This window comes from Fulmarus glacialis, unplaced genomic scaffold (assembly GCF_000690835.1).
Source record: "Fulmarus glacialis isolate BGI_N327 unplaced genomic scaffold, ASM69083v1 scaffold5713, whole genome shotgun sequence".
Lineage (NCBI taxonomy): Eukaryota > Metazoa > Chordata > Aves > Procellariiformes > Procellariidae > Fulmarus > Fulmarus glacialis.
The window spans coordinates 79598-103472 of record NW_009203482.1 but is presented as its reverse complement, the minus strand read 5'-3'; the positions used below and the strand labels follow the sequence as shown (position 1 = coordinate 103472).

Sequence of the window (23875 nt, the reverse complement as noted above, 5' to 3'; positions counted from 1 at the left end):
GGCTGGAGGCACAGGCGCCCGGCGGGACGCACTGGTAGGCATACCACTGGTTGATGCACATCAGCTCGCCCCAGCAGGGACTGCTGGCGCAGACGTTGGGGCCGCGGCAGCCGATCTTCACCGAGGGGTCTGTTTTGGAGAGAGCGGCGAGGTTGTGCTTGCCAGCGAAGGGAAGGCTCTCCCCGCCGTACTTGATGTAGGAAATGCAGCCATCGAAGCCTAGAGGGAAAAGCAACAGTCACTTCAGGGCCCGAAGACTTTGTAGGCACTGTCAGCAGAGGCCAAAGACACTCTGAGCATCAGTATCACGCTAAAGGGGAAACCTTTTGATCAGCAGGTGACAAGATCTGCGGTGTGCCTCTTGCCCCCTGAAATGAAAGGGGAAACACAGACACAGAAGCAACAAAATGGAAACCCCAATGCTACGATGGAGGCGACGGCCTTATTTCGTGATGTGGGTTTAAGCAGCGTGCGGGGTAAATCACGCTGTTAGTTACACACATGAAGCCTCCATATTTTCACGAGTGAATCTTACGCGTACTGAGGTTACGATTGCTTCCCCACATTTTTACCTTGCGTTGTGATGAATGTACAAATATCTGCGATATTAACCATAACGGTGTAATATTTAAGTAAGCACTTATTTTGCTAGAGGGATGGCCCATTCACAGATGTTTCAGTATCCGTCAATCTGCACCGAATCATTTAGGCTCAGGTGTTGTTGCTTCTGTTAAATATTTCCTCTTACATTGTAATGACTATTTGGTTCATAAACTTTTGATAATTTTGGGGGGTTCATATTAGATAGGAACTGAAATCTACTTTTAAGCAGAACAAGATTAAGTAAAGGCTGGTCATGCCTGGAACTTCTGACATAACTTCTATACATGCACCTTTTAAAACTACTGATTTTCACATCTAAGCTGTGCATAGAAACGGAGATTAAAGACAAGAAAGTAATTAAGTAATTTCTCTGAAGATATATGCATGGCACTTACATAAATGATACCAAGATATCTTGGTTCTTTTAAGTCTGCCAAATAAGAATTCAGAAACAGACCATGATTTTTAACTTCCACACTAAGATTTCAAAGCAACGAAAATATTCTTAGGTGAGTAAATAAAATGTATCAAAACCTGCAATGAAGATGCTGAAATTAACATCTCATGTTTTCTAGAAGGCCTGTAAGACATTTTGCACTCCCATTGCTTTCATTATATCTGAAAAAACAGGCAATTGCAAGCAGAAGCCTAAATATAATTTGAAATGTTGATCTGGCTGTTAAGAATTCCATAGGCTGCACAGGAGAAGGAACTACTGTCTGGTTAGGAAGTATCTACCTCAAGCTTGGAGACTGGGAATAAAGTTCAAATCAAGGAAAAAACATAATATAAAATGAAATGGAAAAATGCATTTTGGGTAAAAACAGGTTGCTCACACACAGACTCAACTCTGCCGCTCACTGAGCAGATTAGATCTGAGGTTTGCAACGCAAGTGGACACTTTTGTGACTGTAGCGTGCTTATCTTACAGATAGACTCATCGAAGGAAGTCTGAAGGTTATAGTCTCAGATCTTTATTATAATGTAGTTTCCCCTTGAAGCAAAAGTACTAAGCAATGAGCAAATGGTTGGATTTTGCAGAAACATTATAGTTTCTACAATTATATTGTTTAACTGACTCAATTTTCAATTTATAGACCCATTTCACTGAAGCGAAATGAAAGGCTCCATTGTTCAGTAAATAAACCAAGAATTCAAATGGTTACCATAGGGAAACATCTATTCTAATAGTATTTAATGTCTTTAAAATAAATTTGAATAAATATTCCTGCTAATGACTTCATTCAACATACTTAAATGGTCTTGTTTCCTAATTTTCCCATATTTTTAAAACTTCTTATCATCCACAGAGAAACCGGTGCGCAGCTGGCGTGGCTGTGCTGCCAGAAAACATTTGCTTCCATTCCCCTTTGCTTGTGTGCTTTCCAGTTTCCCCTATTCTGAGCTGAAGTTGCCTACCGCGCATCAGCTAAGCCTCCTGCCTTACTGTCTCCTAAAATCATGGCAATACTTTTATGTCTCTGAATCCTGAATGGCCTTTTCCCAAACTCCCCATAGCTTGGTTGTAGCTCTACCCTGTCAGTGGTGACGCCGAGTTTCAGTGCTGTGAGAGCCCAGGGAGGTGGGATTATCCCCGCCCTTTGTGCGGTGGTTGTATGTGAGGTGGCAGGAAAATCCAGCCTTTTGCCAGCCTAATAATTCTCTGTCTTCCCAAGACTTAATCCTTTCTGCAAGGGTTTTAGGACAGTGCAACCTTGTGCTGACCTCTCCTCGGAGCTGTGACAAAACGGTACGCAGAGATGTGTTTGTAAGCTATGCTCTCGCGGTTGCTGTAAGAAACATGTTTATTTCTCCTTAACTTCTGATGGATTGTCTTTGGGATGCCGTGTGTGGTGCCAGGTTTACAGGAGGATATTATTTAAGACCAAATTTATCAGCTATCGTCAATAAAAATAATAAACAAGAAGAAGGAAAGTGCCACTACTCAGTTCTGAAGCATCACGCTTGGGTGAAAGAATAAACAGGAGCAAATTTTCTGTGCTCTTTCCGTTTCGGAGAAAGGTTCATTTCTGCAAATATATCGCTGGAATGGAAGAACAGCCACTATGAATGGTAACTTTGTGAGCAATTGTGGAAATCTCTGTAAAAATGGGTAGCACAGGGATAAATGTCATGAATATTTACTCTCTCATGAAACAGCAAATATACTCAAGTTGTATGAGGCGATATTACAGATTTATAATCTTCAAAGTATGTTGTTTTAAAATTTGAACACCCTCTGATGTCAGAAATGAAATACGAGCGGGTATCAACATCAGCTACGTTTCGCTGAGAGACGCAAGTCATGTGGTGCAAAGGCACATGAAAGAGCCTTCTAAGTTTCGCAAGCGTGCTATTTCTGTATTCTTTCCATTCTGAAAGAGATGTATTTTCTTATATATTACTTATATATTACTTATATTTTCATTTTCTCCTGTTTTTACATTCCCAAATAAAGAGGAAATTGAGGATTTGGGTTCAGGTGGGAGCCCAAGCAAACTGGGCGATTACCTTGCGCCACGCTTGGTGGTCCCCTGCAGCAGTGGTGTGATAAACAGCAATCGGGATTTTGTCAGGTCTACCCTGGTTTGAAAATGTTATTGGATATACCAGCTTCACAGCCCTGGAATTGTCACCCGCGTATGTTTTTGTCTGCCTTTAACAGTACTGCAGATATTTTTGACTCTCTGAGTTCATGCAGAGTTTTATACCTCCCCCTTGTAAATCCTTGGTATGTCGTACACAATGTAATCCAATATTAAAATAAAATAAAATCATATGAATAAGAGATTTTGGATTGTGTATTCCTAATGGAAGCCAGACATTCCTAATTTGTCTGCCACAGCATCAGGCAGTGGCGAGATTTTAGCGTCCTCAATTTTCTTTGTTCCAGCTTTCCTAAAAGCCTCTGACTTCGCCATGCATATGCTGCTCATAAAACATACATGTAAAAATGGTAACGGTAAGCATAGCATTCATATGATTTCATACTGCACTTCATACAAATTCACAATACACAAATGTGAAGTGTGAATTTGCTCCGCTTAAAGATCCTTTATCTGCTCACAATTCTTGAAGTCAGGAAGATTTTTCAATATAAAAAACTCTGTGAAACCTACGCCTGCATTGTCTGGAGTATCTCACAGTTTGTAGCTAAAAATCACTTCCATCTTTACTTATCACTGGGGGAATGATATCAAATATATGTTATCTACTTCTGCCAGGGTCTAAGACAGTTGCTTTAACTCTTAAGGGAGATTGATCTACTTCTTAACAGCTAGATTTCGGTCAGAGGGTGGTTCCTTATTGTCCTTGGTTTCTGTTGCTCACAAATAAATCCTATTCTTCATTTGACAGCAGGATAAAGCAGGAAGAGGTTGGAGTTTCAGAAAATATTTTAATCATATCAAAAACAGGCTAAATCTTGCAGTACTTACCAAACCCCTACAGAGACAAAGTTCTCATTTAGCATTTTTGCCCAAGCAAAAGATTTGCCTTGATTTTCCAGATTCTGACCCAGGTGAAGAATAGATCCTTTCTTCTCCATTAGCATAACAAAATTACAGCAACTGATTTACAGACAAACAAGCAAACCCACCCCCTGCTTCCAAAAAGCCCTGCAGATGGAGTGCCTGCTTTGGAAACAACAAGGCTGCAACGTGTATTGAAGGAACAAAGCCTGCAACCCTTACTCATTCAATTTGTAGTTTTCCTGGCAAAGTACGGAAGTATATTAGTTACTAATAAAGAATTACAGTACATTCTGCAACCTTTAAGCAAATAGAGGCCCTTTGTCTGCTCAAATCTGCTTATGTGCACTATATTTAAAAAAAAAAATTACCTGCAACTGTGCTCTTGAAAGGTTGGCTTGATGGGATTCCTCCCAAAGAAATTGTAAGAACGTTTAGTCCACCAAAGTCTTGTGTGGCATGAAGAATGTCTCGGCTGTGAGTCTTGTCGACCGACAGGATAGTAGCAGACCCGTTCTTCTCAATGAGTACCGAATGCCACTGACCATCCGCAGCGTACACCTCTGGGATATTTCTTTCCACTTTCCCAGCAATTCCAGCATCGGATACGTAATGCACTTTCCCACCTTTTATCTGATCAGAAAACAGTAAAATGCATAATTTTAAAATGATACACACATAACCACTCCTATATACACATAACCAACGTAGTGCCTATTCAGTACAGCTACAGTAACACATGGCTTCGGTTGTAATAGGAAGCCTGGGTGTATTTTTCCCCAAATAATTGTTTTGTACTAAAAATGCATTAATTATTTAGTATTAAAAATTTGTCCGCAAATAAATACATCATTGCATCTGTAAAAAACTTGAGCTGCCATCCACTCATTCCCCGACTAATCTCATAAGAGAAAAACCTATTGAAAGGCCAGCAATAGGGCATGCACGTGACAAAACATTTTAACCAATAAAAGAATAATTCTTCCTCCTTCTTCAATGCAAGTGTGGGAAATGCTTTGCAGAGTAAGTAGATGGTGTCCTTGCCCAAAAACCTTTCACCTAGTTTTCATTATGACACAGTAGAAATATATACAGCATGGCAGGACTTGAACAAGATGCCTATTTCCTATCTGGTTTTGCTGCTAATTTGCATTTTGCAGAAAAATAGTTGTGTTTTTAGAAACCTTTCTGAAGAGTTACAAAGCGCATAATTTTCTGTGAATTTTCAAATGGTGCTTACTTGAGCGAACTGCTTTTAAACTTGTGAGCGCTTAGAACAAAAAGGTACTGTTAAATTCCATGCAAAATTTTTGGGCCTTTCCTCTAGGAATGACGCCTCGCAATTCTACTGAATCATGAGATGCAGGATTCCAAACCTCTTATTAGCTCAACATTAAACGATCCCGAAATAAGATCAGTGCAAATTCTGCATTTAAGATATAGGAGTTTCAAAAAAACCCCATCATCCAAACCTGCCAGCTTCTCAAATATTGCACAGGAGTCGGGTACATCAGCTGAGCTCCTAAGGGCGTACAGACTTGTGTACAGCTCCTACAGGGTGGCTCTGCAACTCGTTGCAAGTTTCCTTCCATGCTCTGCACGTTTGCTCCTACATGTTAAATGAGACGACTGTTTTCCCTCCCGTGCTCCGGGCTGCAGCTCGGTCGGTCCGTGATCTGTAACACGAGCGTGCAGAATGTGCACACGCACAGACCAGGAAAGGTCAAAGCCCCAGGTTTGTTGAAAGCTCTCTAAGCCTCGCATGCTTTGCTCCAGGAAAAATAATGTTCACCTGGGAAGAACTGTGAGGTGACACACCGGCTGCAAGAATGCTGCTCTCCTTTCCAGAAACTGTTAAATGCTCTGGATTTACTTCTTCAGTGATGGAAGCTGAGGACTTTGTTCATACAGATCAGCTTTAATACGGCTGTAAGACCATGCTCATGTCTTGGCAGCAGCCTGAACTAAATGTATCTAGCACGTATTCCATTTGGATCAAGAAATACAATGGTTAATATGTGCACGCACTTCATTTATAAATGCAATAATTTGGACTATTTGAAAATGTATTGTTTCAGGGACTCTTTGATAAAGCTGCCCCTCAGAGATAGGATGCTTTCGTTACTGGCAAACATCTAAACTATCACACAGCACAAAGAAAATCCCACATTTGGAAATGCAGTCACACAGACTATTATAACGTATTAAACATTTGCCACAATCAAAAGTATTTATAAAAAGTTTAACTGGGCAGAATATATACATATATTTATGTCTGTAATTGGTTTGTTAGTCTTATTTTGTCTTTTATGCTCCATGAAAGTACTAGCTTGTGTTTTGGTCTTTATGTAGGCGAAAAGAAATACACCATATCACACAATATCCTCTACGCTTATGGGAAGACTAAGCACAGAATCGTAACTTCTAATTCCACATTAGAGAAGAATTGTAGAATTATTTACCTGTCAGCAACTGGTATTTTCCATACTGATTTATGACTCTCTAGCTCTATTTCTGTTTCTTTAAAATTGCATGTGACTAATGCTAACAGACTCATAAATAATATACTAGTGGCATTTGGAAAATAAAATTTCCAGAGACAAGACTGGTCCATGACTTCTTCAACCAGGAAAAAAATAAGGAATGTTCGTCTCGGTTCCTTGAAGCACAACATATTTCTAAATTTGAAACAAATGCTGATGCTGACAATATTGAGTAACACCCATTTCTGGGTTTTATTTAAATGGCAGAGGAACTGACAAGTAGAATATAATAAAAAGAACGAACCACTAAAGCAAACATATTCCTAACTACAAGGATGATTCAACTTTACTAATGTTCTGAGTCTCCTTTACTGAACAAATTGCTTCTTGTTTGTCTTAAATCTGAGCGCTAGCCTTTACAGATTTATGGCCCGCTGGATGAGATATCGTTTACATGAGTTATGTTCTGATTTATGCCCGCAACTCAATATGTGCGTAGAATCACAGAATGGCTTGGGTGGGAAGGGACCTTTAAAGATACCTAGTCCAGCCCCTCGCCATAGGCAAGGACATCTTTCACTAGACCTGGTTGCTCCAAGCCCCATCCAACTTGACTTTGAACACTTCCAAGATGGGGCATCCACAGCTTCTCTGGGCAACCTGTTCCAGTGTCTCACCACCCTGATACATGCACACGTTAGCTCATACAGGTAACGTGTAATCCACACTCTCTACCTGTACAATTCATAGATCTTAGAGGTACAGTTATGCTAATTTAATCTGATTTCAGACCAGATTTTCAGCTAAAACAAGGCAGGCCATTTCACCTTTAACCTGCTGTATTTATCCCATTACTTCTAACTGAATTAGCTGCAACGTGTATTATTTGTAGGAAAATAAGCTGTGACAAAGAGCTTTACTAATAAGGAATCCCCTACCCTCTTCTTTTTGTGTGTTTTGGGGGGGGCATTTTCCATCTGAATTTGACCATTATTTAATTTAATCTGCTAGTTTTTGTATCTTTCCTGGATTAAGGATCCCTTTACATCATAAAGACCTCTCTTGGGTTCTTTGGGGAGAGTTCACATCCATCATCTAGTGAATCAGCTGCTCGCAATCTCAGTGGGTCTGATTTATTACCATTTCTCTAATTTTACCCCAATCCCATCTACACCAAAAGCAGTTAACTACAAGAGGAGAAATGTGGAGGCATGGAAGTAGCCACAGGACTTGTAGCTTTTCCCTAGCACAGTTTAATATTAATTAAAAAACACACGGCAGGTTTTCTCTGAATGCTTACACTTTGGATAACAAGCGTATTAAAAGACCCAAAAATCAAGTTATAAAATTGTCTGTTTTGAAGACTGACAAGAGAGGTGTAAACAGAAGTCCCTAAAGCTCATCTCCTGCACCAGGAGCGGACTGAGATGCCAGGGAGACCTAGGCGTGGGCTGGCTTCACTGGCATCTTGGGCCACCGCCGAGGGAAGTGCTCATCGTGATACCTACTCCGGGTATGAGCGGTGGCGCAGAAGCCACACCGTACTAACTACAGTTAAACTACTACAGTTTTATTAAGTAGCATCATCTGAGAACTTTTCGGCAATAAAGCGATGTTACCTCTCCTTCCTCAAACTGCTGCATCTGTTACTGGGCAAACCTCCGCTCTTTGCCCTTGCGCAGCTGGGTCTGGGACTTGACATCCTCTGCTTGCTTGTATAACTTCACCAATATTAACAATAATAAATGTGTTTGCATAAACACACCACTAGCGCTTTCAGCCAAGAAAGACAAGTCCCTTTTTCTTTTTTTTAATAATGCTTGTAGAGCTGACCTAGCAAATTCTACTAGGGAGAAAAAGGTAGTATTTATTTTTTTCTCTCCAGAGCTCAAAATAATGAGATCGTATCTACTAATATGACCGAGGCAGAAACTTCCTATCAAATGATGTGGTAAAAGCGTACACCAGGGAAGTAATGCAGACTTGCTTCTTAAACGCAGCTGGTGTGTCAGGAAAGCTCTGTACCTCTGACCAGGCAGGTGGAGAATATCCATGGGGCTGAAGCTTAGAAAGTGTGAATTTCTATATTAGTTTCTTTAAAAGTCAGGGAAAAAACTTGGAAAGCCTTACAGCAGTCAAGGAAACTTGGAGCTTACACCAACCCAATAAAGGGGCTTGCCAACATCACTGCTGTACTCATTTGGAGTTATGAGTAAATGGACTGAGTCATAGCCAGGAACTGAACCATCGCCTTCTCTTGAGAAAGGTAACTTCTGCAGCAATAAACTCTTTGGGAAAAAAAACCCAAAACTGTGTGGCATTTAAAGTATTAATTCAGCTACGTATCTCAAAATAATTTTATATTGTTATTGGTCTAGGGGTAACCTCATGAATTCAAGTTATCCCTCACTTCCTAGTTTGATAAGCATGAGCCGCGCTAGTAGGAATTAATGAAAACTTTTTGGCAATTGTTTGCTAGTCTAAGGAGGGTCTGGGTTCGAGGCCCGAAAAATCAGAAGATAAAAGGCCAATAATGAAATGATTTGTTCTGTAGAGTGTAACTTAATGATGATAACAAATATGGCAATGAGTACTGTTCCTGTGGCCTTAAAACAGTCACTATTTGGAGTCTAGACAAAACTGATTAGATACAAAACCATCAAGATCTTCTGACACCTTGGCAAACAGCAAGGGAATTGCTGAGAAGATGAATGATACTGGAGCAGTGCCTTGCCTCAGTTAAAGACCCAACATTTTATAAAGGAAACAGCAAGAGTAATGGAAAAACGTGATTTTGATCACCATGCGTGAGGCAGTCCAATCAAATCAAACTCAGCATTAGCCGTAATCTTACCTTCACGGTAGTGAAGTTGCTGCTTTCCTGGACGTGAACTAAAACGCCGTTCTCGCTTCTTGTCCTGAACTTCACTTCCAAGCGGTCCACGTTCGGGGGTCCCCGGCCAGCGCCTCGAGTGCCGTGCCTCATCATGTATTCTCGCTTCTTGTTTGGGCTCATGTGGTAGTCAAGTCGTCCTTTGCCTTCTAGCGATAAGGCAGTGTCGGCAGTAATATCTGGGACAAGGATGGGGAAGTACTGAGTACGCAGCTCGTTACAGCTATAGCCGTCATCTGCCTAATAACGACCATTTTCTTTCAGAGCAGAGATCAAGTTCAGAGCAGGTCAGGGGGGAGAGCAGGAGCGAACAGCAATTTCAGCCCCTCTATTCTTTGGCTTCAACCAGAATGTGTGTTTGAGAGTGGGAGTGTGCTAATAATTTACTGCTGCTATCAGTCAATAGTAAATTAAAACTCGCTAGGGAACAAGTGAGGGAGTAGAGAAAAAAATTTGGCTCTCAGAACTGCAATTCCTTCCCAGGGATGTTACTGTTTCCATTACTGCAAGCAGGGTTTCATGATATATTGAACTCTAAGCTCTTCAGGGCAGAGATAATGACTTTCTATTTGTTATGGCATAAAAAAAAGAATAAAAAAAATGGCAGAGCATTGACTACCAAACGCTGTTAAAATTATGGCTAAATTCTTTTGTAATCCAGTGCAATAAAAGCATATAAATCAGCTAAACAATAATGGGACATGTAAGAAAACAAAGCCCAGTCATTATACTACAACTACATGGAAATAAATCACTTTGCTCTCCTAGACAATCCCGTATTGATTTACAGAGCTACCCGTATGCGAGTTAATAAACGCAGAGTGTAAATGGTTTGCTTTTATTTACATTTACCATATTTTCTTGTATATATTCTGACGGTCATTTGATAAAAAGGCCTACGGTTTGGAGAAGCCATAAGCACATGCACACAATGTTTATGTGAAGGGAAGGGTTTTCCCTTATCCTCTTACCTCCCCATAGCAGACAAATCCCTCCTTTGGGATAGCTTTATTTTAGTTACTGATTACACATTATTGGGAAGCAGCAGTTTTAAATGAGTGCAAGTTACCTGAAATGTGATATACAGACCAGAAAACATAATATATTTAACTTGTTGCTATTTTTAGCTCATGAAAGGACAATAGTCCGTTGTGGACTTCTCCTTCAAAATTATTTAAGAGGCAAGCATGCTGCTTGCTTTCATTATTTTACAAAATTCATTATCCCACGCCCCTGAAAAGAAACTCTTAATGGCATTTGGTTAAACCATAGTTAGGTGTACTTAAAGAGAAAACCAGTGAAACCTTCTCCATACATTTTTCACAGTGCTTTCCCGTCAGTCCGTCTTTGCAGTGACACTGCTGCCACGACCAGTGGTCAACACAGGTGCCACCGTGTTGGCAGGGGCTGGTCGTGCAAGCGCCTTCCAGTCTGGGGCATCTGAAACAAATCAGAAAAGCAGATGCTGAAGAACGTACGCACAAACAAGCAGAGAAAAAGTGCTGGGAAGCGTCCTGCCCCCGAGAAATGCAAAAATGGAGAGGCTCTTCTCCACACACAGCTCACGTTTCTAAACAGATCCCAATTTTCAGCGTCAAGTTATAACGGTCTTACAAAAGAGAAAGGAATTCAGAGGCAGTGAAACACCTATTATCTGTTACACAAGAGAGGAAGAAACTCTTTTAGGTGCTTTTTACGTTGCAGACCTCCAGAGATGACTTCTCACAACGAACAGAACAAACTTGGGGGTTGGAAGAGGCAGGGTGAGCTAGCAAATTTGGATGTAAGACTGACATAATTGCTACAACTGTGACTTCAAACACCGAGATGGAAAAAACAATAGAATCCATCATTTCTGAAAGACCACTCGGAGGATATGAGGGCAATTCAGTGATACTTGAGAGGCAAAGTGATAGAACAGACATTGTGGATTAAAAAGAAATAAGAGGGAGTAGAGGTTTAGTGAACTGTATGAGTACAGTCAAACCCAGGTGGAATTTATAAAGAAACCCAGTAACAGGGCTACTCTATTTCAGTCTGCAAAGCAACATTAATAATAATTGGCAATAGAAATGTAACGTTGTTGCTTTTTTGAAGCCTGTGTAATCTTTTGTGAACCTTTCATCCAAATTCACTTTCTTCTTAAATTTTTCACACTTTACAATAAATTCTACAGTCATTTTTTTTTACAAGAAATATCGGAAGGTGTCTGAATGTAATAGCATCTGACTTTCATCATGGCTTCCTTTATTGTAAACGCGGTCCATTCGATACCATGTATAGCAGACGTACTGATCTAAGATTCCTTGAGCTGCCAATGCCTGGCTGGGCTCCAGGGGACGTCCGTTGACTGCAAACTCCATTATACAGCCCACAAAATCATGGCTTTCCACCTGTCCTCTCCTTTGAAGGATGGGCTCTACAGACCTGATGCCGCCAACAGTAACTCGATTTGGTTGTACATCAAGAGTCCTATAAGAGTGTCAGAAAAATAATTTATCAGTATCAGACATTAAGATAGCAATGATAACACGTACTGTAACCATCAGCTATGGTCTGCGGCTAAAATTCCTCTTCCAAAATTCATATTTTACATTTAGAAGGGGAGACAGAGAGATCAGTAGCGCTTCAACTAACAATTATAATGGGCATGACCCTAAACTCACACTCAGTTATTGCACGTCAAAATTTCTATTCACTTGACTGAGCAGCGTGCTTGAAATCACAATGAATAAGGTTTTTTACTCAATTATCATTTAAATTGTAGATGATATTTAAATAGCTGGAAGATGAATTCATTATTTTACAAAGATATAACACCTTTGCTGGTGGGGAAACCATGTGTGACAGGAAATATGATTGTGATTATTGTAAGAAATTAGCCAAAGTGATTAGGATTAAAGTCATTGTTATCTCCAAAGGGGACCTAAAGATGCAACAGGAAAGCTTCTGAGTTAGTTATGGTAAACACAAGAAATAAGGTTTGTTCTCTGTACTGGCCAATGTTTAAGAAATGAAAATTGTAAAAGATGACATCTGGAAATTACTGAAAACAATGTCAAAGTAATTACTCTTAATATTTTTTTTAAAAGAAAGTAGTAATCAGGTGATGTTATTTCTTACACCTTCATAAGAAATGAGAGATGCCGTTTAAATAAATAAATAAATACAAGACCCCAAATCAAAGCCCAAAACCGAACACTGGAGTGAAATATAGGTGCTACTAGAGTAACAGCATTTTGAGTCTGAGCTTGGTTTTGGCAAGATAGATACGATTCAAAATGTAAAAGTGGAGGAGGCTTTGCTAAAGCTTTGTAGCACTAAATATTCTAGAACTTCAAACTGTCAAAGAGTAGTGCTGTATACTTAAGAGCCAGTTGATTATACCAAATACATTTGTGTTTTACTGTCTAACTAAGATTTACGAGTTGGCAGTAATTATGAGCATCTGATATTCTGATTTGTTAACTCTTACTAGATTATGATGTGAAATCTCACAGCGTTAGGCAATAAGTCTTATCCTCGTTTACACCACAGTGCAGACTACCCACGGCCATACATTTCTTGTGTGCCACCTGGGGACAGAGATGGAGTTGAGAATTGGGGATTTCTGAACAAACTCCTTGTCATGAAGAACTCCATGCAGAAAGGTAGTCCGAGTTAGCAGTAGCAGTACACTTAGAAAACGTAATTTGCTTCTGCAAAGATGGGAGAAAATGACACTTTGGAGCCTTGCCTTTGCATGCCTCTGGCGGAGTGCAGCTGAGGTATCTACCCCTCGCTTGAGGCTGGCCTAAGGGCACGTAACCATTACTCCAAATTTCCCTGGCTTTAGAGGGTGATTTCTTTTTCATTTTACTTTCCATTTTACTCCAAAAAAAACCCCCACAAAATGAAGAATTATTTACCAGTCAGTAGAAACAGCAACATTGCTAACAGTGCAGTAGCCTGGCTCCTGATCCTCAGAGCAGGAATCCACCGTCAGTGATGCTGCCTGCAAAAGCCACACACACACATATGCCGAATATTACAACGTTGCAGTCCCCAACCACATTAAATATTTATGATTAAATATATTCTGTCAAGGACTTGGCTAGAATGGAGCACTTGTAGTTTACTATGTCACTTGGGATCGCAGGGTGCTTCAGAGCCACTGATCAACTACATTCTGCACCAACACAGCGAATACCAAGACGTGGATACTAACGGAGAGTGAGCTAATTGACTGCTTCGTAGAGAGAATCAGTTAAACGCAAAGTTTTCAGATTTGGGTAGGGTTTCTTTCATGTTTGTTTGCTTTACTCCTCGAAACTGCAGTTATTTTGGCTCATACCGTATCCTACTCTTGATCTGAACAGCAAGCTGCTCCCTCCAAACACAAAGGACATTCCTTCAGGGGCTTGACCATGACATTAAACATATTGCTTAAACTTGATAAAAAGCACATTACAAAAGCTGGGAGTACAAACACTAAGATTACTGGTTAAAAATAATAACCAGCCACTCAATAACACTCAAAGAGTAAGCAAGTGGACCTGATTAAGGTAACCCTTAGGCTGATATGTCATGAGGGATGTTTGCCCCATGTTGATCCCCCGACAGTGGGACCAAGCTGACGTTCAGAGAAGTACCAGGCATCACCAGCGCTTAGAGCAGTCCTCCTCTTTATTATCACCTCCAAGCCACCAAGCCCCAGACAAGCAGGTTGCCTCATCACCCATCTCAGTCATTTACACCAAAGCGAATCACGGCACTTTTATTTGTGATCTCTAAAAGTCTAGCCAAAGCTTTCACTAAAATCATGAAATAAGTTTTTATTTTATTCCTTATTTAGCAAAGAATTTTCCCCACAGCGATTTATTAATAACAGATGCGCTGCAAAAAAAAACCCTGAAGGTTAGTTATTCCTTAAAACAAATTTTCAGAAAAATAAACATAATCTCCAAATTATTACATATCAGCTTCTCATGTGTCAACTAGATGTGCGGTAGAGTTTTACGGCAAATTAAAATCAAACGTCACTTTTAAAAATGCCTTGGTTTATACTGTGATTTAGATTACTCTACAGGAGCTGAGCAAAGAGCAATAGCTATCAGTATGTCATTACTTTGCAATGGCTTTTTTTCCTGCCCGCAACTAAGTTCACTAACAACATCCTATTGAAATCCCCATGGATTGTCCATGCTATTCCCAAATACATACTGTGAGCTGACGCATTGTATTGACCAAATGAATTCATAGCTCTCAGTCCTAAATCGTGCCCTACAGTATGCCTAAATTGTTCAATTTGCTATTTTTAATGAAAGCTTATCTTGAATTTCTTTCCATGCGAAATGAGCAAACTGCTTCTCCCAAGAAACATCAGTCTGCAGTTCCAAAGCAGATTATACGCCCCGTGTAAATGCAACAATTCATAGAAAGAATAATAAGCTGGCTGGTCTGTATGCCATCACATGCATACATATTTTTGTTCTGAATATCAACAACAAAAAATGAAATGAGATTTTTGTTCTTAGCTCAATCAGTGTAATCTCCCTAACTTACATCGCTATGCGCTGCGAAAGCCAAGCTACAACCCCAGCTGAACGGCTAGATATTTGAGAATATATTTTACTTGGACCAAAGTTCATACAATTTCTTTTCTAATGTTAGTCAAATGTTCCTGCTTGTTACTTAAGCATTGCTCTACAGTTACCTTGCCGCATTATGAGACTTTCTATCCTGTCACTCTGCAATAGCTCAGGACTGACAACTTAATGATTTTACCAGTTTCCGATAAAACCCCACTGTGCTGTAGGAAATGACAGATTTGGAATCCTGAAGGGGGACTATTTTATACAGTTTTGGACACCTGGGAGACATTTTTCCTGCAGCAGAAATATCTAAGACAAAGGCAATTCTTTTCACATAACTGTGTTTGTAAACAGCTGACATTACTGAGAAGGTTTAAACATTAAAAAAAAAAAAAAAAAAATATCACACAAAGGTATAGGTTGTCTTAAATGTTTGCTTTCAGCCTGAAGGATTCATAACCGAAATTTTCTGCAAATAGTCCTTTTCATGTTATCTCTTCTTCTATAGTCTGGCCCTCTGGCATATCTACAAGTAAAACATTTCCCTGCTCTATTTTTTTCTTAAGTGTATTTCATTTCTTTGTTGCAATTTTTAATGTGTGCTCCTATACTTAGCCATTTAAATCTTATTGATAGAAATATCACACTAATTTAGTTGCTGAAATGGGAACCTGGTGCCTTTCAAGATTTAGGGGCACCTTTGGGCTTTACCATTTGGAAGCTGTGATGCAAATTATTAAGTATCTGTTATTAAGGCACGTTAAAACGAAGTCATTACTCGACATCACAGTTATCCTTCGTCTTATTTGGATATATAACTCCTACAAACACACACAAATTGGATTTGCAAATCCAGCTGAAGACTAAACCATCCCCCCTTCAATAAAAGGAGAAATCGGGTCTGGCACTATGCAACTGAAATGCAGTTTCAGGCTCAAGACTCTCTCAGAGAGAAGAAAAAAGCACCATTTAGGAAGGTCAGGAGACACCCCTGGTCCTACAAAGAACCCCAGACCACAAGGTAATACATCCCCCTGCTGCTCTCGGGACATGTGTGCCTATGGACATCTCACCCCAGACCTGAAGCTCTTCAGCGGGGCGCTCCGAACAGAGCAGCTTAAAAATATAAGAGGGCTGTATCTCCGCAGCACTGCCTTCTGCAGCAGCTCGTGATGGGAAATCTCCACAAGGACTCAGGGGGAGCCACGCTGGGTAGAACAGTTTATTCTTTTATTCCCTACATCACTTCTGGCTTGAAATATATAAAACAAAATGTGGAGCCCCAACCATATATTATTCTTACATGACTTTAATTTCAAACATGGGAAGAATATGGGATTCCACGTATGCTGGCCGTTTCTGCCTGAGAAGGGAGCTGTTGGGCAATAGTTACTGATTATGGATGGCAAATAGATTTGGTTTCATTTCTAACTCAAACACTGTGGAGTCAAAAAGCTTGGCTTGAACTCAGAGAGCATTTGGTTTATGTTCTGCTTTGGAAATATTATTAAAAAATGAGAGAAGAGGAATAGAAAACATTTACTGGAAAAAAAACGAAGGCAGGAGAGGGGTCAGAGTACCAGGCATATGGCAATCAGTTGTCCCAGTCCCGTTTTTGAAAGAATTCCTCCCCTCAGACGCTTTCTGGGGGACAAAAAGAAAAGTAACTCCCCTCCTTCCTCCCAAAAAACACTCTCAATGTAGCACCTATGAAATTATTACATGTATGCTACAGAGGAAAAACAGGCTTCCCGTCTTAGGAGATTGGTAAAATCTCTGAACTAGCTCAAGGAGGTCAGGGACACCTGGAATTTTAAGTTCGTCCGCTTCTATTTTCCAACTGTTGAGAAGAATTATTTTGAGGCTTTTTGCAGTTACTGTGGTTAATTAGCCTTCCCTGATAATCATCCCTGTAATCTGCATCAGTTAATTAGCCTCATGTGTAGTAATTTACTTCATTAATTATTCCTGGTTCTCATTTTTCACATTTAGAGTACAGGGCATTGCACATGTTTTTTTAATTATTCTTTATCTTCATCATACTAAACAAACCATTATAGGTCTTTGAGTCAGTTGGAGCAAGACAGAAACGAGGGAGGTTTTTTCCAAAGTTGGAGGTTCTGCTAGCAAATGCAACGTTACTAATTTTATGTTCCTCTGAGTTCATGTGGAAGCCAAAGTGACTTGGCTGAACTTGTCTTAAATTCTCATTTTAGCATTTCTTACCATTCCAGCCCTCCGGGCTATAACTGTGTGAAATTGTCCATCAGACACCTTCTTAGTTGTGGTAAGCTTGTATGTGCCACCGCCAAGATTGTAGGAGAATCTCAGCCTCTCTTCTACTATTTCCAGGGCCAGAAATTCTGCCCGCTCTCCGGTTTGGTTATCGTAGTTATACAACATCAAGGCATTGCTTTTTATAGTGGCAAACTTTATATAGATGTAATTATTGTTTGGATCCATACTGGGAAACTCCATGTACGACAACTCCTCAAATCCGTAACTGTTCAGTTCACAATGATTCCCAAAAACACCTGCAAAATGAAAAGTAAAACCTGGTATCAGACAGTTTTTTCCTCACGGAGCATTCTCTCAGAAACAAAGTACCGATGTGCTCTAGACACGGCTATGATACACAGGCTTTTAAAGAAACCTCTAATGTATGATTAAAAATATGCAACTTGCACAGAAGAATCCTATTACTCACAGGTGGGTGCTGAAGTATATATATTTAAACTTAAAAATTGAGTTACAAATGACAGTTACAGCTATTGAAAAACAAAGTACATTTCATTGAGCTCTATGGTTTCTTTAGGGGGAAAAAAAAAAAGCGAGTTTGACAGCCACGTCAAATACGGTTGTTAATTATCATCAGGCCTTTGTTAATCCAGTTATGGAAATAAATTTGCAACTTGAGCTTATTTTTCTCTTTACAGCTGTTATCTGAACTGTTTCTCAATCGGTGGTTCATTTTTTATACTTATGATATAAGCGTATGTGTGATTAAAACATTATGCCTTCTCGTGTTTTATTGATCTGAATATTTTGGTGCATTCTACATATTTCTTTTCAGATCTCTGTCACATAATTTCCCTCAATTTTTTTTTACTGCAGCGACAATGAGAAAAAACTGACTTAATTTATGAATATTAGTTACATTTACAATGGGCTATGACTATATAGGAAATGAATAAACTCTGAGGAATCATAAAACAAAGGAAACAAAACAGAATAAAGAAGTTATTCCACATGTTAGTAGAAAACCATATTCAGAGGTAGTTACAAATGTGTATTGAGAACCGTACTTTTGTGTGAGGGTTTTCAGCCTTAAAACGTTGTAGATGATTTCTCAGGTTTATCTGTTTTTTGATTAATCTGTTGCATTTACTTTCATGCTTTTCTATATAAACAATGGCAATTCTGGATTAATGTGCATTGAGAAGCAATCTTGCTGCAATTATATCATGATACCTTAAAATATCTGAGTTATTTTATGTCTTTATTGGGTTCATTCCACAAACCAAATTTGGGATAATTAAATTCTAATAATTATTAAGCTATTTGGGCAGTACTATATGCTTCTCTGATTCTCGGAATAGTACTCTGGTTTTGGAACTCAGAACTTTATTAACATACAAAAAATTGAATGGGCAAGTACTGGTGTGGGCTAACAAAGCTGTTTTCATTCGGTCAGGTTCTCTTAATTCAATCTACTAAATATAAAAGTGCCAATATCTAATATTGTGCTCCTCACTTGCAGAAAAATGTGTGTGCTCTCTAATTCTTGCTTTACAGATATTTTGGCAAATTATGCAGATTTCTCAAAAGAAAACCAAGCTCTCTCCGCTCAATATCAGCCCAAAGTCCCTTTTTCTACTTTAACGTGACGCCTTCCTTGCACCTTGCGAGTGCGTAGGACGCAAGAATGCTCATGTTATTTACAGCGGTCTTGCTCTTCAGCTCTCACACCCATCGGTTTTATGCAGGTAAAAATAAATAGCGATTTGAGAAATATTAATAGAGAAAGGGAAGACGGAGCAGAGAGGAGGAGAAGCGTACTCACCGAAGGGGCAGTGGCAGTAATACCCCTCCACCCCGCTTTGGCAGGATCCACCATTGAAACAGGGGTTGCACTCACAGTAATTGACAGCGGAGTCGCACGTCTTCCCTGCGGTTAGGGAATAAAAGCAATTTCCAGGTCAGAGTATTCAGGTCAATAGGAAAGTCAGGCTGGTATTTAGGTAACGAGCTTATGAACCAATGCTGGACGCCTGGCCAGGAGGGAGGGTGCCAGGGACCAGTTGCGGCTGTGGGATGGAGAGAGGAAACACCGAGATGATGCTGGGCTGCTCCCAGCCCTGACACAGGCATCATATGCGGCCCAGAGAAATTACCTTTAATTACAATGAGACACTTGAAATGTATCTCATATAGGTATTGGCGGTTTTGGGGGTTTTTTTTGCCCCCCCAGCCCTGGCAAGGGGCACTGTGCCAAGGAGGCCAGCCCACTGCTGCGGATTATTTAAAAAAAAAAAAAAAAAAAATTATTTTCCCTGCTATTGACTGCAATGTACTCATTAGTGTAAAGGAGATACAGACAGTCCTTGCTGGACCCTGTATGAACACGGCATGCTGAACACTGGCTGCTATTTTACATTATATGATTTTTCTTATTTTTCCTCTTCAATTACAACGGCCTTCCTGACTCGGAGGGACCACAGTCCTCTGGAGCTAAAACAAGTTACCCTGGATACAGTCCTTTTCTAAGCAGACAGTGTCACATGTGGTAAATATTATTCACCAGAGGATAAACTGAAATCACATCATTCCTTTCAACAAGGAAGGGAACCAAGAGAAAAAGTGAAGATTTTAACAGATGCCGAATATTGACGAGGGGATTCTTTGTACAAAACTAAAATTTTCCTTGTATGGAAACATTAACTACAAAAGTAATGGTCTTCACTTCTAAGTTTTTCATTGCTTAGCTTTTCTCAGTTTAGCAACACTTCGACTATATACCACTCTTGGTACCTGCCTTCCTTCTGCCAGCAGTGCCAGCCTTTGCTGCCTGCTCAGCAAAAACCTGAAAGTATCGTCAGGTTTGCCCTTCATGTTTCTCTGCAAAAACTGGCAAAATGAGCCACGCTCTTCGAGACCCCTGCTTGAGCTTCATCTAGGCCAGAATATATACACATAGCAAAGGCTAAGACTGCCTTAATGCTTCTTACTGCACTGATAATGAATTATTTCATTCCTCACACCATATACATATAATACACGTTGAAGTTAAAAGTACAACATGAGCTTGCATAGAGGGTGTCCATTCTTGTATGTCACATATAATTCTAACATCTCACATGACAGCAACGCACAATATGCAGCCCTTAGGGATTGCTGGTCCCTAGAACTGTAGAAAATCAGGACTCTGCTATATGAACCCTGCTAGCTTTTTCAGAATTTCACAACTTCAGTCACCTAATTAAGAAAACCTCTTTTTTTTCCCCTCTACTTTTCTGTTTAACCTAAAAAGGTTTGCAGGCACTTCTTCTGTGTGAGCAGCAGCTCTCCATGTGCGACTGCAAGGATGGAAACGGAGCGCTGGAGGATTCCTGTGGTTAATACGTAACTTGTAGATTCACCATAAATCCAGGAAACATTTCCAGTGTCTGAATCTAATTATGCTTTGGGGGTATTTATTTATATTTTATTCTCTAATGGGCATGACTGAAGGATGAGCTAACTTTTTATGTTTTCTTTATTTTAAAATTATGGTACATAGTACAGATCTTTGACTTACCGAGGAGAACACGTAGCAAAAGTGAGGCAGAGATGCTTAAAATAGCTCAGTGATGTTTCTTAGTTTTCACAAAAATCAAGTGTAGCTAATAAGGCTTACTCAGTTTTTTGCAATTCAATCTAACTAAATACTCTTCTTTTTCTAAGCTAACACTAAAGCTGGCATATTTGCTGAGTCAGCAACAGAATATGGATGTTTATTTTAGCTGCACATATTTTAACCAGCGAATAACAACATCTTCTTCATATTGAACAACTGTTTGAATAATTCATGAAACTAATAAAAGTGTGTTTGCATTTATTCCAACTGTTTTGACACAAGAGAAGACAAATACTCTGATTTAACAATTCATCAGAGCTATTAAAACTAATATTTATTTAAAATGAAGAAGAAATTTCAGCTATTCTTTGCCATTCACTGAAGTGCTAAAGATCTGGGAAAAATGTATCTATTTACATTTGGAATAACCATCCAACAAAAGATGTCTATGAAGCTTATTTTTCCTCTTTAAATGCATGTCAAGCATGCTTATCCTAGAAAGCGAGAGTCCTTCAGCCAGATATCGGCAGGACAAAAGTACAACTTGGGAATACTATTCTAGTTTATCACTATGGTTGCTCTGTATAAGGATTTAAAATAAATTACTCTGATAAAGCAAGATCATTAAAAAACCCTGGTAAACAGACGATGAGAGTTATAAACTAGAAACTGGTAAATAAATACATAAGTAGGTAAATAGTGTAATATAATGTCAAGTAACTACCAGAACAACAGAAACTTATTTTTATTTAGTACGTAACTCATTTTCAATTAAAAAAAAATGCTGGTATGACCACCTAAAACTCTTAAAGACATCCATCTTTTTTTCCTGCTTTAAGATAATTTTTAGTTATACTTTTTCTTTCTCCTAAAGGATTCCAACTCTCCTGAATCTCTTCTCCTATGTGTATCCCTCCAGGCAACCTTACCTACTAATTACCTTACATCAGCTTCTTCTAAAGACAGTTGCCGCTACAAGGCCTCATTCCATCTTTTCTGCAGAATCCTGAACTTCACCAATTCATCCAAATTTCCTGCTACCTTCAGATCTTTGGTCAGTCCCTCCTTAGACTCCCCTGAGTCAGAAACTCTCGCGCATTCCTAGTCCATCCTCTAAGGAAAGGTCTCTGTATGTCAAGCTATTATTGGCAGCCTGCATTGGTTACTCTGCCGAGATCAGAGAGTTTCTATCTACTCCTGGTTTTTGGTCCACCAGTGTTCAAACGGCACCTTCTTACTCTTCCCTTTTCATCTAAACCATGTTCCTCCTGTGCTCCTATTTTTTCGCTCTGTTGTCATTGCCCAGACTCGATTGGCAGAAATGGATCTTTCTAGACCTCTGAACAAGGACATATACTCCAGAAATAATGGAAAAAGTTAGGCTGGAGGGACCTTGGAGGTCATGATGTCCTACCCCCATTCAAAGCAAGGCAACCTTCAAAGTTAGGTCAGGTTGCTCAGGGCTTTACCCAGCAGGGTTTTTCTCATTTGTCTTTTCTTCACCATGGGGATTCCTCCAGACAAGTTGCTGTGATACCAGTGACATTGTACTTTGTCCTGCAACTTCTACTAAACCTCGACTTTTTTCTTTTAACACCTTATTCTTCCAGCACGTAGAGACATCCAAGATGGCAGCAGTTGTCCTACCACTTTCAGTTATCTCCCTTGCAGCATGCTAATGCTAGTTTTCCAGCACCTTAGTAAAAGAGTGCGTTTGTTCAAGTCCACCCCAATGGCCTACCAGTTTCATGGGTTACAGACACGATAAGGTGTGTACTAAAGATTTAGATTTGGAAAAACAAGACATAGCTTGCAAACCCATTGTTTTTGCGTTCTGCCTAAGATATTATGCTTATATTTAGATACTACTTTTTTGTGAAGAGAAAAAAAGGAAAAAAAGGAGTTTTAGAGAGGACTGTTCTTCTTGAGCAGAGAATTTACACAAGTACTAGCTATTTTGAAATTCTCTCTTGAACAGATAAAACAAATCATTCAAGGAACCTTACTGGATTAAGAGGATGAGAAACTATTTGCCACTATGCACAAAAGCATCCTCACCTGAACCCAAGTGCTCAGTTTTATTGCTTTCCAGAAAGATAATGCCAATGATCTTAACCTCACAAACTAGAGTAGTTTTGGTTTTAGTTGAGTTTATAGATCTCTTCTCACCTGAAATATTGAAAGATTCGGGGTATTCAATTTTTTGTCAGAAAGATCTTTTTCTGAAGACCATGAAAATTCGGATAATGCTGGATAACTGATAACAGAGAGCATTCAGCATTTCATCACCTCAAGCTGATGATATCACATGCAGGGGCTTATGCAAAAATCTAACTTCCTGAGAATTTTTTTTTTTTTTAAATTGAAAAATGTAACAGGAACAGATACCAGCTGAATGCTCTTGGGTTAGATTTCCGCTGATATGAGAGTTTTAGTTTTTGTGGTTCCCTGTGTCCATCTTTTAAAGTGGTTGTTCTAATATTTTAATCTTGCATTTGAAACAATTTCACAAACCTACATTCCTTCATCTTAATGAGTCCTGGAAAACAGGAAATGAAGGGTTCAAAGGGAGGGCAGACAACTACTGTAAATCACAAAGTATTCCCTCCAGAAAGTGATTATTTTAAAAACAAAACCTGATCATCATTAAGTGATGTAATTATAACAGATTGTTTAAACCCTAATGATGTTGCTTTGAGGTAATCAGTCTTTATAATCCTATTCAGTGAAAAGAACCACATTACCTTTGCAGTATGATGAAGTGAAATGCAGCTGACAAAACATAATAAATCAAGGAAAAGCAAGACACTCAGTTTTCAGGTAGGCCATTAGAAAGGTCTACAGCTCATGTACTCTAATTTACGGTGAACAGAGAGTCTGTCTCAGAAAATACTAATTTCTACTTGTACGCAGTACCGTGTAAATATATTTTTTTTTACCGAGCATGCAAATTCAATTATGAGACTGTATTTTCATTCCAAGAGAAGCAGCAAAGCTATGTATATGGTACACTGAAT

The 23875-nt window shown here is 39.4% G+C and overlaps 1 protein-coding gene across 1 annotated transcript in view; it reads right to left on the bottom strand.

The window, feature by feature from the left end:
* Positions 1 to 4: 4 nt before the first annotated feature.
* The window catches only part of FAT4 (FAT atypical cadherin 4), a gene marked incomplete at its 3' end in the record, with an annotated part of 77971 nt that continues 54100 nt past the window's right edge, over positions 5 to 23875 (bottom strand). Inside the window, exons 11-18 of the mRNA XM_009574643.1 lie at positions 19086 to 19190; positions 17249 to 17556; positions 13358 to 13443; positions 11742 to 11921; positions 10765 to 10889; positions 9411 to 9628; positions 4445 to 4706; positions 5 to 219 (exon numbers count right to left, since the gene is read on the bottom strand). Coding sequence (XP_009572938.1) covers positions 5 to 219; positions 4445 to 4706; positions 9411 to 9628; positions 10765 to 10889; positions 11742 to 11921; positions 13358 to 13443; positions 17249 to 17556; positions 19086 to 19190 — 1499 coding nt within the window. The remainder of the gene's footprint in view (positions 220 to 4444; positions 4707 to 9410; positions 9629 to 10764; positions 10890 to 11741; positions 11922 to 13357; positions 13444 to 17248; positions 17557 to 19085; positions 19191 to 23875) is intronic.